Source organism: Hemicordylus capensis, chromosome 13, assembly GCF_027244095.1.
Source record: "Hemicordylus capensis ecotype Gifberg chromosome 13, rHemCap1.1.pri, whole genome shotgun sequence".
NCBI lineage: Eukaryota > Metazoa > Chordata > Lepidosauria > Squamata > Cordylidae > Hemicordylus > Hemicordylus capensis.
In genome coordinates this window covers 10,017,333-10,033,000 of record NC_069669.1, presented here as the reverse complement: position 1 = coordinate 10,033,000, position 15,668 = coordinate 10,017,333, and the positions used below count along the sequence as shown (strand labels likewise).

The 15,668-nt window shown below is 49.8% G+C and overlaps 1 protein-coding gene across 1 annotated transcript; it reads right to left on the bottom strand.

Moving 5' to 3' along the window:
- Window positions 1–2,361: 2,361 nt before the first annotated feature.
- WDR24 (WD repeat domain 24) lies at window positions 2,362–14,555 on the bottom strand. Its single transcript, XM_053276851.1, has 9 exons — window positions 13,797–14,555; window positions 12,283–12,460; window positions 10,396–11,080; window positions 8,655–8,770; window positions 6,890–7,011; window positions 6,662–6,766; window positions 6,069–6,406; window positions 4,373–4,557; window positions 2,362–3,311 (listed from the first exon to the last, which is right to left on the bottom strand). The coding sequence occupies exons 1-9, from the start codon at window positions 14,275–14,277 to the stop codon at window positions 3,143–3,145; spliced, it is 2,379 nt and encodes a 792-aa protein (XP_053132826.1). The 5' UTR covers window positions 14,278–14,555; the 3' UTR covers window positions 2,362–3,142.
- Between the last annotated feature and the right edge of the window lie 1,113 nt (window positions 14,556–15,668).

Genomic DNA, 15,668 nt, shown 5'->3' with positions numbered 1-15,668 from the left:
AACATTCATCTCTGGGCGGATAACAATCAAAACACATGTAAAAGTTAAAACAAAATCAACAGTTTAAAAACAACCATAAAATTAAAACAGTTTTAAAAAGCTGAGAAAGCTTGAGTGAAAAGATGGGTTTTCAGGTGTTTTTTTAAAAAGTTGCCAGAGATGGGGAGGATCCTATCTCAGCAGGGAGTGCATCCCACAATCCTGGGGCAGCGACCGAGAAGGCCCGTCTCTGTGTAGCCACCAAACGAGTTGGCAGTAACTGGAGACGGACCTCCTCAGATGATCTCAATGGGTGGTAGGGCTTGTAGTGAAGAAGACGCTCTCTTTTTAAAAGACCCTTACAGCTATTTCCCAGGCTTTTAATTAAAAACTAGTGGTAAATTGTTTATTTTACTCTGTGAAATTGTTTTATTCTGTGGACTGTTTTTGTTTTCATTCTGTGAAAATGTTTTTTGTTTTATTTTTGTAGTGTAACTTGGATTATGTACACTGCCGAGAGAGGCAGCGCATAGGAACCTAGGAAGCTGCCTTCTACCGAGACAGGCAATTGGTCTACCTAGCTCAGTATTGTCTACCCAGACTGGCAGCGGCTCCTCCAAGATTGCAGGCAGGAGTCTCTTGCCCAGTCCTCTCTCGGAGATGCTGCCAGGGATTGAACCTGGGACCTTCTGCATGCAAGCAGGTAGGTGATCTTCCCAGAGCAGCCCCATCCCTTAACAGGAATCTCTTCCAGTGCTGACATTTCTAGTCTCCCATTCATATATACAACCAGGGCAGACCCTGCTTAGCAAAGGGGACCATTCATGCTTGCTACCAGCTCTCCTATCGTACTCTCTCAGGGAGTAGAGAAATATAACAAATACTTAAATAAACGTTTACTGGGCCTGTGTAAAGCTTCGGCCAAAGTTGAAGACCCCCGGCAGACCTCTGGGTACCATCTTCCTGGCACCTCCACAGCACTGTGCGGTGCTGTTTCCAGGGAGGGGATTCCTTGAAGGGAAACAGAGCCCTCTGGAGCTCCTGCATGGCCTGCTGTGACCGATAGCCCTTTCCAGGGCTTTCCACCTTGAGCTCTGAAGAAGGGCTCCGTCTCTCTTAAAGGGCCCTCCCAGCACCGAGAAAAGCACAGCACTGCGTGGAGGTCAGCACAGTGGGAAACGGCTCTCAGGTTGGAAGGTTTTTTGCCAAGGTGTCCCCCACCTGAAAAAGAGCAAAGACCACTGACCGGAGTTGATACACAGGCAACCTTTCATTCAGCTTGAGGTTGGATGAGAATATAATTTTCCATGCTTGCTCTCATCAGCTCTGGCAAAGCCTCCAGATCAGAATGTATTTCATTATATTACTGAAATGGCTCTTTAACGTACAATATGTATTTCCTTTGCTCTCTCTCTACACAACGTGGTTGCAGATCAGGAGTGACAGAGTGGTGCTTGGTGGGGGCTCTAAGGCAACTCGTGGACTGGGGAAAGAACTGCCTATACCTGATCTAATCCATGATCATATTTTCATGGACTTCTGGAATTCCTGAACACAGGGTGTGAGGGATGTATTCAGGAGAGTAGCACAGAGGAATAATGAGGATAAAGAGGAAGCACCAGTGAGGATTCAAAGGTTCTTCAAGTGGATAAACTGGATCCGACCCACAATGCAATGCTGCATGCTGCTGAAAATTATATTAACTGAAAAACTGTATGAAAGAGTTGGGGAAAACAGTATAAGAGTTGGGAATACAGTTCCACAGCACTCATTAGGATCTCCTGAGCTTTCCGTGTTACTCGTTAAGTTATACCCTGCTGTTTCTCCCACCCCATCAATGAGCCCTCAAGGCAGCTGATTGAGGTACTGCAGTGCCGCAAATAATGCTAAACAGGTTCACAGGAAGAGCTACAAGAACGAAGAAAAGCAGGCCGATTAAGGTAGTTATGGCACAGCGACAGCTTATGGCTGCACGCGCTGGAAGGGTTCCTCTGAAACCTGCAGATAATGCTGCAATTCACTGATCAGCCTTTGGCAGCTGAAAAGATGCATTTCTTATCTGGTGATGACAGACAGCCAAAGCCCACAAATATCTTCTTTTCATCCCTCTATACAGTTTAGGCAATTCTCTCTCTCTCTCGTTTCCCTTTCTATTCAAGCACAGCTTCCGACAGGAAGCCATCAGATCTCATTAACTGAATGATGGGGGGAAATATTTAAAAAGATGCCCAAGAGATGCTCGAGGAAGGAGGCAGTGATTAAGAGAAGGCTGAAGGGTTTTCAAAATGTCAGAACGCAGAGGCAGAACGCTGCTCCAGCCCAGGACAGGACAACATATATCTGGACAGAAAGCTCTATGATACGGACATTCAGCAAACCAAATCAATGCTAACTGTATTCTTTATTTATCACCCTTGGAAGACAAAACTACCTTTTCCTTGAGCTACAGGACTCATTAGGACCAGTTTTGAAAACTCCCGCTCTCATAGGGCATTAAAAGAAAAAAATCAGTCTTGAATTTTGGCACGGAGACCCTGAAACTGCTTAACAAAACACCGCCTTCTCTCTCTGCCTGAGGGTTTGCGCTCTGCACGTGGGAGCTGGAAACGAGTGGAGATGTTTGGCTCCGAATCACAGCACTGAGCACAGATTCTGGCAACTCTCCTTGAGGACAGAGCCAGACGCCTCTCCGTAGCCCAGCCACTTACGGTCCAGGTGCATTTACAGAAAAGGAGCTGGGAAAGCCATACAAACTAACAAGTGGGGATGTTTCCGTTTCGTGCTAATTCATTATAAAAATGGGGCCTCGGCTCATGGGCGTCTCTGTGGGGTCGCCTTGTTATATAACAAAGCAAGCTTGTGTGGGATGGCCATAACAGTGAACCATTTATGAAGCAACTAAAATAAATAAATAACAGGGAAGAAAATGGGTAGGGGATGCTTCCCAAGGCGGCCCCCCGCTGAGTGTCAGAACTGCTTTTGTGTGCAGTAATGAAGCTACCTTCCCTTCACAGCATCAATCCCACTGGCCGCTCTTATTCAGCTGTCCAAAAAGCCAGCAACTGTATCTCTATCCCCTCCGCGAGGAGAGACGTTTGGTTCTATCTGAGGCCAGTTCTCAGCAGCCCCGAGGCTGAGTTTTGCTTCCCAGGCACCCTTCGGCTCAGGTGTATTCGCAGAGGTGGCCGCATCCTGCCGGGCAATGGGAGCTGGTCTCCAGCCACTTCATGATGTGCTGCAGATGGCCCCCGTGGCTGCAGCCCTGGCACCAGACGAAGAGGCCTTTGACCACGTGGTGGCACACAGCACACATGCTGGCACACTGCCGACACCTGGAAGAGACCACAGGGTGGATCAGCCACAGGGAAAGAGCAGGCTGGCTCGCCAGGCAGATGCAACTTGGAGCTGGCCACCGCGTTAGTGCCTGAGCCGGCTGGGATGGTCGGTAACACCTGGGCAGGGGTGGGTGGGTGACAAATGCTCGTTGTGATTTTCACAGGGTCTACTATTACCCCCACCCCATCCCCGCCAACTAATGACGCAGCAGGGAAATAACTTTAAGGAAGTACTTTTTCACACAACGCATCGTCAACGTGTGCGATTCTCTGCCACGAGATGTGGTGACAGCCAACAACCTGGACGGCTTGAAGAGGGGTTTGGATCACTTCGTGGAGGAGAGGTCTATCATCGGCTACTAGTCAGAGGGCTCTAGGCCACCTCCAGCCTCAAAGGCAGGATGCCTCTGAGTACCAGTTGCAGGGGAGTAACAGCAGGAGAAGGGGCATGCCCTCAACTCCTGCCTGTGGCTTCCAGCAGCATCTGGTGGGCCACTGTGTGAAACAGGATGCTGGACTAGATGGGCCTTCTTGGGCCTGATCCAGCAGGGCTGTTCTTATGTTCTTAACTTGCCTAGGGAGCAAGAGGCTGCTGGTTCAAATCCCCAGTGGTATGTTTCTAAGACTATGGGAAGCACCTCTATCAGGCAGCAGTGATATAGGAAAGATGCTTAAAAGCATCATCTCATACTGCGTGTGAGATGGCAATAGTAAACCCCTCCTGTATTCTACCAAAGACAACCACAGGGCTCTGTGGTCGATGGCACAACTTTACTTTCTACACCCCCAGAGAAGGAAAAGAGCTGATAGCATTGCCAGACTTTCTGCTTTCTGTGTGTTCTCGTGCTTTTGCAGTCCTGACTATCAGGCCTGCAGTCGCCCATCTGGCAATGTGCCACAGCCAGGAGATAGAGCCCCTGACCTCGCTTGTCTGTGATCTCGGGCGGCCAATCAGCACGAACTGTGCCAGGCTGAAGAACCAATCGCAAGGCAGTTCCGGATGCCGGCGATCCCCCAGTGCAAAGCCAAGGCCCCTCCCACAGCCCCAAGCGCCTCACCGGTCACAGATCCAGCCCTTGTTGCTCATGGGCCGCTTGCAGTTGCTGCAGTTGATGTGCAGGGTGGTGGAAGCCTGGTTGAGGCAGTGGATGGCTCGGCACGTGCTCAGTTTGATCACCTCGTTGGAGATGTTCCACAGCTGGAAGCGCTGCAGCAAGTCGATGTAAGACGTGTACCAGTGCTCCTGCAGGGCGGGAGAGACGCGCTCTGTTCTGTGCCTCCGTCTCCCCAGATTTCTTTCACCCTCCCTCATGAGATTCACACCCGCCCACTTCTTAGGAGCGTGCAAAACACTGGAATGAACTGATTCAAATCTGAATCGAATTCAAATGGATTCCACTCGAAATTGAGATTTGTTCAAATAGATTCAAATCTGGGTGAGTTCTAATAGAATCTGAGCAAATTGGATTCAAATTAGATTCAAATTTGGGTGAATTCTGGTCGATTCGATTAAAGCCCATTCTGTGCAAGCAGTTTCGAGTCTAGCTGCTTTGAATTTTAATCTATTCCTTCGATTTTTTTTTCATGCCCCTAGGGCTTCTTGTACTGTGGGAGTCTTCAGCCCTGGGTCCCCAGATGATACTGGGCTTCAACTCCCCCAACAACAAAAAAAGATCCATCACAACAATCATATAAATCCACACTATCATTATATGAGTTGTTTGCATGGCAATGAATTTATGAACTTCAGTTAGAATGACCGTATATTTACTTGAATCTAAGACTAGGTTTCCCCCCAAGTTCTTCGATGTTAGAGACTGAGGTGGGTGTCTTAAGTTCAGAGCCTTGTTGTGCTCCTGGTACACAGGCTTTGAACACATATGCAAAAGCAGAGAGTAATTCTTTTGGCAGAAGATGGGGCTGTAGCTCAGTGGCAGAGCATCTGCTCTGCATGCAAAAGATCCCAGGTTTAATCCCTGCCAGAGTGGATAAAAATCAATGATATTAAAAAAAATAATTGGATTTTTAAATTTAAATTGGATTTTTAAAAAATAAAATGCTTTTTGAGGGGGGGGGATCTATCTAAAGATAGTTTTCTAATTAAGATACATTATAGTCCAAAGGTTATTCATCATGAAATTAGGATTAGTTTTTAATTATGTAGCTGAGGCTGTATATATGCAATGTTTAAATTTTTTGGTAAATTAATTCCATTAATCCAGTCACAGTGTCATGCTCTTCCAGAGGTTTCTGTAAGATTATTTTGGGCAATTTTTCTATCTAGAAAAGGACCAAAAATGAAACCTTCATCTGGTTGTAAATATTAAGATTATAACAGCAACAATGAGTCTTTATGTAAAAAACCATGATTTAAATCTGGTCTTACTGACTAGTGATTTAAATCGATTTGCTTTAAATCAAATCCACCCTGATCCCTGCCATCTCCAGGTAGGGCCCGGAAAGACGCCAGCCTGAAACCCTGAAGAGCTTCTGCCAGTCAGTGTAGTAGACAATACTGAGTGAGATGGACCAAGGGTCTGACTCGGTAGAAGGCCATTGCCATTTTCCTGATCCCCACCTGCCGACCTTGCTTTCTCCTGTGGAGGAGAAGCGAGCGGGGAGGGGCTGGGAATCTGGCAGGACTGATCTTTCCTCGCTTCCACAGAGGGAAACGTATGGGATTAGGGGACTGATTCAGCTTTGCTTCAAGAAGAGCTCTGGCCATCTCAGCAAGGCACCTCAGCCTCCTCCTACCTGCGCTTGGTCGTCGATCTCCTTCCGGATCCGGTCGCCCAACACGATGAGCACGGACACGGCCGTCTGAACGTCCCCCTGCTCCGCGTAGAAGAGCAGCATGTCGCGGACAATAGGGCTGAAGAAGTCGGCCGGCAGGCGGTTCTCGTACAGCGAGTGCGAGATGGAGATGAGGGAGAAGGACTCCACGGGCGTCAGGGACACCGTCTCCGCCTCGTTGCCGCTGACGTGGGGGGAGTCGGCTTTGTCCTGCAGGTGGTCCAGCGCCGACGGGTTGTCCACGATCTCGTGACGCAGCGGAAAGGCTTCCTGAGGAAGGATGTACTCTTGCTCCTCAGCTGGAAGGGAACATGGATCCATGAGAGTGAGGCGAGACAGCCAAGGGGAGACCCAGAGGCCAGTGTTTCCTGAAAGCAGGATTACCAGAGTACAACCCCCATCCTCCCCAGCCAAAGGCCATGGTAGCTGGGGATGCTGGGAGTTGTAGTCAACACCCCCTGGGAATCCCTCCTACGGGGGACACTTCTAGAGACCCCGCCAGCACAGAGAGGGAAGGAGAAGATGACTGACAGCAATGCAGGCAACACACTCACTATGGGGATTCTCGTGATCCATCATGTAGAGATCATCTTCGTCTCCTTCCACATCTCCCAGGAGATAATCTGCAGGGACGTCGCTGCCTTCCGTCTCCTCGTTCTCTAGACATCCAAGTAGAGGAAAAAAAATTATAAGTGGGGGAATGCAGAAAGGAAAGGCGGGACTGTGCTTCTAGCTACATGGTCTAAGCATAGCTGGAGGAACGTTCTCCATCCCCAACTCACCATCATTGTTGATGAGAGTGGAGGAAGAATCCATGAGGATGTTTTCAGAACGACTCTCTCCTTTGCTCCGCTCCAACCTCGACTCGCTGCCCAGCCCGGAGGGGATATCCTTTACGTTAAAGCTGGGAGGGAAGCACAAGTCTGATAGTCAGCGGAACTGGATTGACCTGCATCCAAGGCTAGGTTTTCCCTAAGTTTTTTGATATTAGAAATCAGGAGGTTGCCTTAAGTTCCGAGTCCCTTTTGAGAAAATACAGGTATAATGTGCATGTTCAGGTATAACGTGCACAGGACCATAGGTATTTAACTACTTTTTAAGGGGGCCGTCTTAAATTCAGAGTCGTCTCCGATTCGGGTAAATACGAGACAATCCGATGCACGCGTTGTTGCTCCCAGCACCTGTTCTACTGCCCCTTGTTCATGTTCACACTGCTTGCAACTTCTGGTAGCCAAGTAGCCATAAGAATCATCGTGGCTCTTGTACATTATTTATTCAACCTTCCCTGCTACTCAAGTCAGCCTGTGGGGCACATCAGCCCAGATAATTTCTTCTGCTTTGCCATCTGCCCTACTCCCTAGAGCAGGGGTTCCCAAGCTGGGGTCCTCCAGATGTTGCTGAACTACAACCCCCATCATCCCCAGCTAGAATTTACTGTGGCTGGGGATGCTGGGAGATGTAGTCAACAACATATGGAGGACACTAGGTTAGGAACCACTGCCCTAGAGGAAGGGGTGTGCATCGGAAAAGTCAGAATTCCACTTCAGAATTACCACCACCCCCCACCACAAGGAGGCAGCCTCTCACAAGGGAACTGCACCAGGAAGAGCAGTTGTGCTGGGGGTGCTTTAATGGTTGTCCCAGCACTGGCACGGGGAAAGCTGGGTGGCTGCGGTCAATCTTGGGAGCATCCAGGGAGTGACGCAGGGGAGGCTGAGCACATGCACAGGGCAGTGCAAGGATGCCGGGCAATCTAGTTCCTCCACTCCTATGAGAGAAGCTCTCAGATGAATTACATGCCAGCCAGCCTGCACGCCCAGCCTCCCGTGTGACCCCACCTGCTGCCGATGCTCCTGAGGTTTATCGCAGCCGCCAAGCTTTCCCTGTGCTAGTGCTGGGACAGCTTTTAAGGGACCCCTACCAGTGTTCCCTCTAACACAGGGGTGGGGAACCTTGGCCCTCCAGCTGTTGTTGAACTACAACTCCCATCATCCCCAACCACAATAACAGATGTGTGTGTGAGGTTCATTTCCCTCCTGCCCTTTTCTTTTTTCTTCTTTTACTCCCCCCCCGCCCCACCCTCAACTTACTGAAATTGAAATGTGATGCATGGGTGAGAGCGCATTCTGGGTTTGAAGTAGGGAACATGTTAAGTGAAACCAAGATTAATATATGCATTGCACTGTTTATGAAATTCAAGACAAAACAAAACAAAACAAGCTAGTCTTGTGGTTGCAAGCATGAGTTGTCCCCTTTGCCATGGTTTGCATTTGAATGGGAGACTACATATGAGCCCTGGAAGAGACTCCCCTTAGGGGATGGGGCTGTCGGGAAGAGCATCTATGTGCTTGCATGCAGAAGGCAAAGTTCCCTCCCTGGCACCATCTCCAAGATAGGGCTGAGAGAGACTCCTGCCTGCAACCTTGGCGAAGCCACTGCCAGTCTGGGTAGACAATACTGAGCTAGATGGGCCAAGGGTCTGACTCTGTCTATGGCAGCTTCCTATGTTCCTAACAAGAACAACAACAGAACACGGACACCACTTACCTATTCATGAGAGGAAGGCTGGAGCTGCTCTTCCCTATGCTGTGATTCAGGTTTGTAGAGGGCCCGATGCCAGGGCTAGAGTAAATAATCCGGAGCATTGTCCACGTCTGAGCCACCTAGCAATGGAAAGAAAGCCAGGAAAGGGTTAAAGTCATGGGGCACGTTTTCCAGGCAAGGAAAAAAGAAAGAAACGGAGACTAGTGAACAGGCAGGTGCACTTTTGAGTTAGCGGTCGCTGTAACACCAAGAAGTCCCAGGGGAGAGAAAATGGGCTGGACACAAGTCTGACTTCCTACTCATGTGGAAGGAAATCGGCAAGGCTTGAACCTCAACCCGAGGCCCCACGTAGCTGAGTGAACAGCCCAGCAGGCTGCAGCAGGGCTGGTCTGGTCGCCCTCTTTCAGCACCGAAGGCAAGAGAGGTGTACGTCATCAGCGCTTACGACTGGCAGGCAGGACAAAGTCTCCAGACTGGCCAGGTCTGGCACAGGGGTGTAGCAAGGCTGGGGTGGGTCCCAGGATGAAATGCAAAGGTGGGCCCCTGGCAGTGCTCCCCGGTAACACAGATTCCCAGATGTTGTTGACTACAACTCCCAGCATCCCCAACTGTGCCTTGGTCCCCAGCCCTGCTTCCATTTCCTTGCTTTCTTCTTTGGAAAGGTGTGGGGGGTGGGCGCGCGAAGAGCAAACTGATGCTCATCTGGTGGGCCCCCTTCCCCTCAAGGTCCCAGGGGCCTCCCCCCTCAGTTGTCCAGTTATAGCTGTACCCCTAGACCAGAATAAATAAAGAGCCTGGCCTTTTACTCTTGCCGGCTGCACAGAGCATTTCAGGCTCCAGCTCCAGCAACTGGTTCCAGGTGCACCAGACTGGAAAAAGGCACACTCCAAGTGGGCATTTAAATACAGCCGGTCACCCTAGATCGGCTGGCTCTAAGAACAGCCCTGCTGGATCAGGCCCAAGGAGGCCCATCTAGTCCAGCATCCTGTTTCGCACAGTGGCCCACCAGATGCCTCTGGGGAGCCCACAGGCAAGAGATGAAGGCATGCCCTCTCTCCTACTGCTATTCCCCTACAACTGGTATTTAGAAGCATCCTGCCTCTGAGGCTGGAGGTGGCCTATAGCCCTCAGACTAGTAGCCGTTGCTAGACTACTCCTCCATGAAGTTATCCAAACCCCTCTTAAAGCCAGCTGGGTTGTTGGCTGTCACCACATCCTGTAGCAGAGCCAGCCCCAAGACTAATCTCCCCTGTATTCATCAAGGCAATGGGGTAGTACCCTTCTCCCCCAACTCCCCAACATGCAAGGGCATCACCCCTGACATAAGCACGTAGGAAGCCGTCTTATACTGTCTGACCACTGGTCCATCTAGTTCAGTACTGTATACACAGATTGGCAGTGGCATCTCCAAGGTTGCAGGCAGGGCGGGGTCTCCCCCAGCCCTACCTGGAGATGCTGCCAGGGAGGAAAATTGGAACCTTCTGGTGCTCTTCCACTGAGCTCTGGCCCCATCCCTTAAGGCAGGGGTGGGAAAACCTGGCCCTCCTGCTGTTGCTAATTACAACTGCCATCATCCCATGCCACAACTGATTGTGGCTGGGGATGATGTGAGTTATAGTCATATGTCATCTCCAATCCAAATGCAAACCAGGGCGGACCCTGCTTATCAAGGGGACAATCCGTGCCTGTTGCCACAAGACCAGCTCTCCTCCCTGGCAGTGATTTCAAGAGACGGAGCCTGTACCTGGTTGCGCTTGAGTTCCTTTGCCACTTTGGCGTTGTGGTCGCACAGCTCCGCCAGCGGCCTCCCGGCCAGCACATACTGCTTGGCCATCCGCACAAACCACTCCATGCTCCCGGAGTCCCTCTCCGCGTCGGCTTCGAAGACACTCAGGGCGCTGGAAGACGAGATGAACTCGAACTGCTCCGTGGGGTCCAGCTTGCGCTTGAAGAAGATAGGGTGGCGCCGGTCACCGACGTAGGGCTTCCGGTTGGAATCGGAGGAGGAGATGAGGCTCTCTTTGGCGGCGAAGGCCAAGTCCCCGAAGAGGCTGTAGCAAAGGCCCTCAGGGTTTGCGCGGTCGATAGGCTGGCTGGCGTCCTTGAAGATGTGCTGGTAGAGGGTGCTGTCTTTGGAGCCTGAGAGGAGGAAGTAAGGGTCGTGGAGGTGGCGCCACACAATCCCCGTGGTGACGTCTTTGTGCTCCTCAAACATGGCGGAGGGAATGAAGGGGCGCCGCACGTCCCACACGTAGATGTTGTGGTCCACCATCATCGAGCACGTGGCAATGTGGTGCTTGCATTCTGGGCGCCACTTGACCCTTGCCACGGAGGCGATGGTCTGCACGCAGTAGATCTCTTTGGCCCGGTTGGTGTTCATGTCCCAGACCTTCACCATCTTATCACGGCCCCCTGTGGCCAACCAGCCCCTAGAGGAAGAGAAGCCAACAGGAGACTAAGGGCTAGTTGGAAGTGAAGCAGCCTACAAGCAGCCTTGAAGAGGAATCCACAGAGGTTACCGAGCCACGATTCTGCCTTAGCCTCCTAAGGGAGTTCAGTGACATTAGCGGAGGGCGTGAACACCAACCCCAAACTCTGTTCCCTTGCTCTCCTACATGTCTCAGCCAGTGTTCCATGAAACAGGGATTCCCAGATGATGTTGACTACAAGTCCCATCTTCCCCAGCTGCAATGGCCTTTGCTGGGGGTTATGGGAGTTGTAGTTACAGGAAACACTGATCCTATACAGCAATAGTATAGTGTATATTACACACAAATCTTTTAATTTTATTTTCCTTAATTTATTCCAAGTTGGTATAATACTGTGTAATGCTGTGTACCATAATGTAAGCATGTATGATTGTATTCCCCCTACCCCCCGCTGCTCTGTGTGTGTGTGTGTGTGTGTGTGTGTGTGTGTACACACACACACACACACACACACACAGTGTCTTATGGTAACCATTTTGGTGTGTATAAGTATGATGTAACTGGTTTGTGTGTGCTTTCCCCCCATGTAATTGTTTTTCAGGTAACTTTCCATAATTTCTGTACTTTTCTTTTATACTCATTTGTACATTTTTCAGTGTATATGCGATAAGATTTTCTTTTAATCCTCATTACATAGTCCCTAGCAAAGAATCTATTTTAAACTTATCAAACTAGTTTGTTATGCATATACAGCTTTGAAAAATTATTACGCTATACCTAGCCTTTCTCCTATCATGGAATTTAAAGCAGCATACATAGGGTTCCCAGTCTCGCATCCAGGCACTGACCAGGCCTAGGTCTGCTTAGCTTCAGCAAGGTGACTATATCATAGACCTCAGACCATGCCCAAGGACCAAGCGGATGGAGAGCTTAAATTCTATAGTGTTTCAAAACTAAGCCACGTATGTAAGTTGAGATCTGAACATGAAAAGGCAACATGGTTAGTTTCACAGGCAGGGAGCAGAAGAAAAGGACAAGGACAAATTGCAGAACAGAGAATCCTAGATTCATGAAGTCAGAAGGTACCAAAAGAATGAAGAGAGAATGCATGATAATGGAAAGAGGAGTCAGACATGGAAGAGCTAAAGACCGTGGATACTTGAAAACCAGGAATAGAATTCGTAGAACACAGCTGCCTATACCTGTCTTCCGGATGCCAGTCACAGCAGAATACAGGCCCATTATGGGCTGTGAACATCCTCTCATAACGGTCAGGGCGGCGGATGTCCCAGAGCTGAACATTCCCATTTTCAAAGCTTGCAGCGAAAGTGAAGTAATCGCGGATACTAAACTGGACGTCACGCACACTTTCCGACTGACCTGAGGGAAGATGCAACAGACATCCCGTTTAGCAAGTCCTATCTATCTACTCACTGGGATGACATTCACCACTTGGAGTCAGATTCTCACATAATATGAAAAAGCTCAGGCTTGTGGACCAGTCAGACTCTCTTCTAGTTTCAAAGTGTTCCCTTAATTTCTTCCTTATTGCCTCCAGGAGTCTGGCCACACCTTGCTCCTGCCCTACTTACACGGACCACATCAACCCAACACCATGTACCTACAATCCACATAGTGACAAAAGAAAAAGAAGCCCAATCAGTCCTAAAATATTAGACAGACACACAAGCTGAATAGGCATGGGAATGGGAACTCACCTTTGCATTCAGAGTTCTTGCCCATGCCAACCTGGAGATATTAGTCAGAGAGTTCTATATAGGGCAAATCACCCCAATACATATATCAAATTAAAAGTTACCCTACATGTGGGGCTGGAGTGGGGTGGTTGGAGTTACTTTGCCTATTTAAAAGCTTTAATAAAAGATTAACCCCAGACAACAGAAACCAACTCAATCAAGATGTTACATTAATTCTTTAAAAATAACCAGATTTGAAAGAGTTCCTAACAAAAAAGGTTCATGGTAGTAAAGCAGGCCCCAGTAACATCTATATGAACTGTGAATTAACAAAAAGGGGCTTAAATTAAGAGACTGTGAGTAGGTATAAAGAAGGGAGTAATATCTAATATTTCCCTGATAGCTGAGCAAAGAGGCACCTTTCGAAGTGGTGGTTTTCTTGCATTTAGCAGGGGGAGAGCAACTGGCCCTGTTCAGCTCAGCAGACCATCTGTTGCTGGTGTGTTTCTTTTTAGTTTATCAGCTCCTTTGAGATGGAGAAGCACTTATTTTATTTACTGTGTAAACTAACTGAAATAATTTGGGCTAAAAAGTGATATTTTTTCATTCATTGGACTTATATACTGCTTCAATTTCACCTCTCTAGAGGTATATAAATATTTGTAATAATGACACACACGGGGCCCAAACTATATTTATTGCTAAAGGCAATAATTTGGCAAATTGTGCCTAAAAGACAATGGGGAGCCAGTACATAGTCAAGAATACTGGTGCAGTGTGTTGGCAGTGACTCTCCCATCAAGGGTCTGTCAACCACTACATACTGTGCCAGTTAAAGGGTCAAAACGGTCTTCAAGGGCACTGCCACAAAAGGTAATAGTCTATCCTCAAGATCACACAAATGAACAAACAAGGTGTGATCCAGCAGAGCAGCAGCGTTCCGAACTGGTGCAATTGGTGCAAGCCAGTTTCAGTCGCTGCTTCAAGTGGAGGACCCAGAAACAACAGCGCACCCTCACCTGAGAAAGTACTAACAGAATCTTTCTTGCGCAAGTCAAAGCATTTCATGTAGCCATCCTGGGAGCCACTGAGAAGCATGTACACTTCCGTGGGGTGGAAGCACACCTTGTTAACCGTCCGCTTGTGCTCGGTGAAGAGCTGGTCCTGCTTGTTGCGGGAGGGCTTGCCGAGGTTCCAGGTCACCACCACGCCATTGGTGGCGGCCGTGGCCAGCAGGTTCTCGTCCATCTGGTGCCACACCACGTCGGCGCAGCTGAAGTTCAAGGAGGGCTTGCGGCCCACGCGCAGGTTCAGCTTCTCCACAAACTGGTCCTCTTCGATGGAGTAGATCTTGAAGATGTTGCGCCCGGCCACCACCACCTGGGCAGCGTCCCGACACACGCTGATGGCGTTGGCAGGGGCGTCGAGGTGGCAGAACATGGTCCGCCCGGTGATGGTGTTGCCCCCCAGGGCAGTGGTCACCCTGGCCATTTTCTCCATGGCTGCCTTCTGGGGGCCCTGCTTTCCCACCTCCCAAGGAAGGAACCCAGCGCAAGCTACTAAACCCTGAAGCACACCTTTACCCAGCCTGACCTGCAGCCACGGGCGACCTAGAAGTCATACTGGGCTAGGGAAATCATGTCTTGGGGGGCGAGTGGGGCGGACCCCCAATTACAGCGCATGCCCCTCTTGTCTTAGCGCTGGGTCTCCCACCCACTCACACCGTTGCAGCACACCCCTGGCACCCACTTCCGGTTTACTTCCGGCGCTGTGGTGATGACGCAAGAGGGCGCGCGGGCAAGCGGCGCGGTACGCCGATATCTCGCGAGATTCTATCCGCGCCGTATCTATCCGCTGTGTAAAAAATGTGATCGGGATGTTGTGGGCAGAAAACAAAAAGGAGCTTCATTGGACCGTACTGAGCGTGCTCCAATTCTTCTGAGCATGCTCAGATGCACAGGGAAGGGGCCGTTGATAAGTATGAGAGAATGTTCGCAAAGAGCGGCGGGCGTCTGCGCCTGCGCGTTCTGGTTGTCTTTTTTGGCTGCCGAGAGCAGGCGTTCCGAGGCAGGGGGGACCAAGTTGAGGCGGTTCAGCTGTTGTTGGACTACAACTCCCATCATCCTCAGCCGCAGTGGCTGATGGGAATGGTCGTCCAACAGCTGCAGAGCCTCACCTGGACCATCTGGGATGGGGGAGGCAACCTTGGCTTTCCAGCTGTTGATGGGCTTTAACTCCCATTATCCTCAGTCGCAGTGGATGATGGGAGTGGTAGTCCGACTCCAACAAGAGCTGGAGAGCCTCAGCTTGGCCATTTGGGACCTTGGCTCTCTCCAGTGGGGAGAGCTATAAGCTATAGGCTCTATTTTGGGGGAGCTATAAAATTCCTCCCAAGGAAAAGTGTGGCCACATGGAGGCCAAATGGTCAGCGAGCACAACTTGTGACACTGCACAACATCATTTCTGACCACGTGGCATGTCAGTGTTAAGGCATTAGCCTAAGGTTCCCATTTCCCAGCTTTGTGGAGCCCAGGCCAAAATGAAAGTGCTTGAAGTCTTGTCTGAAATCGGCACACACACACTGGTCGGGGTTTTATTGTTCAGTAGGATTTACTGCTACCTGGTGCAGAATTTTGCAGTCTTGCAGCCCACTCCTATTCCTGCACCATGTTCCAAGCATGAGTTTTCTGGGTTCCAGGAGATCAAGATCAGCAGAGGAAGGGGACAGGCAGGAAACGGACAGAGGATCAGGACCAAGGCCAGCTCCCCAGGACTTGAAGAGCTCCCAGGGCTATGTTATTTTTACATTTTGTACGAACCCCTGTATGTCCAGGGGTCCTCAATCTTGGGTGCCCAAATGTTAGGAACATAGGAAGCTGCCTTCTACTGAG

Bases quoted from the DNA above. Each gene is read 5' to 3' on its own strand.
- WDR24 (XM_053276851.1), bottom strand. From the start codon at position 14,277: ATGGAGAAAATGGCCAGGGTGACCACTGCCCTGGGGGGCAACACCATC. The intron at 12,461-13,796 runs GTGAGGGTGCGC...ATCTTCCCTCAG, and splicing joins TTCTGTTAGTACTTTCTCAG to GTCAGTCGGAAAGTGTGCGT. The intron at 4,558-6,068 runs GTAGGAGGAGGC...CCCGCCCTGCAG, and splicing joins AGATCGACGACCAAGCGCAG to GAGCACTGGTACACGTCTTA.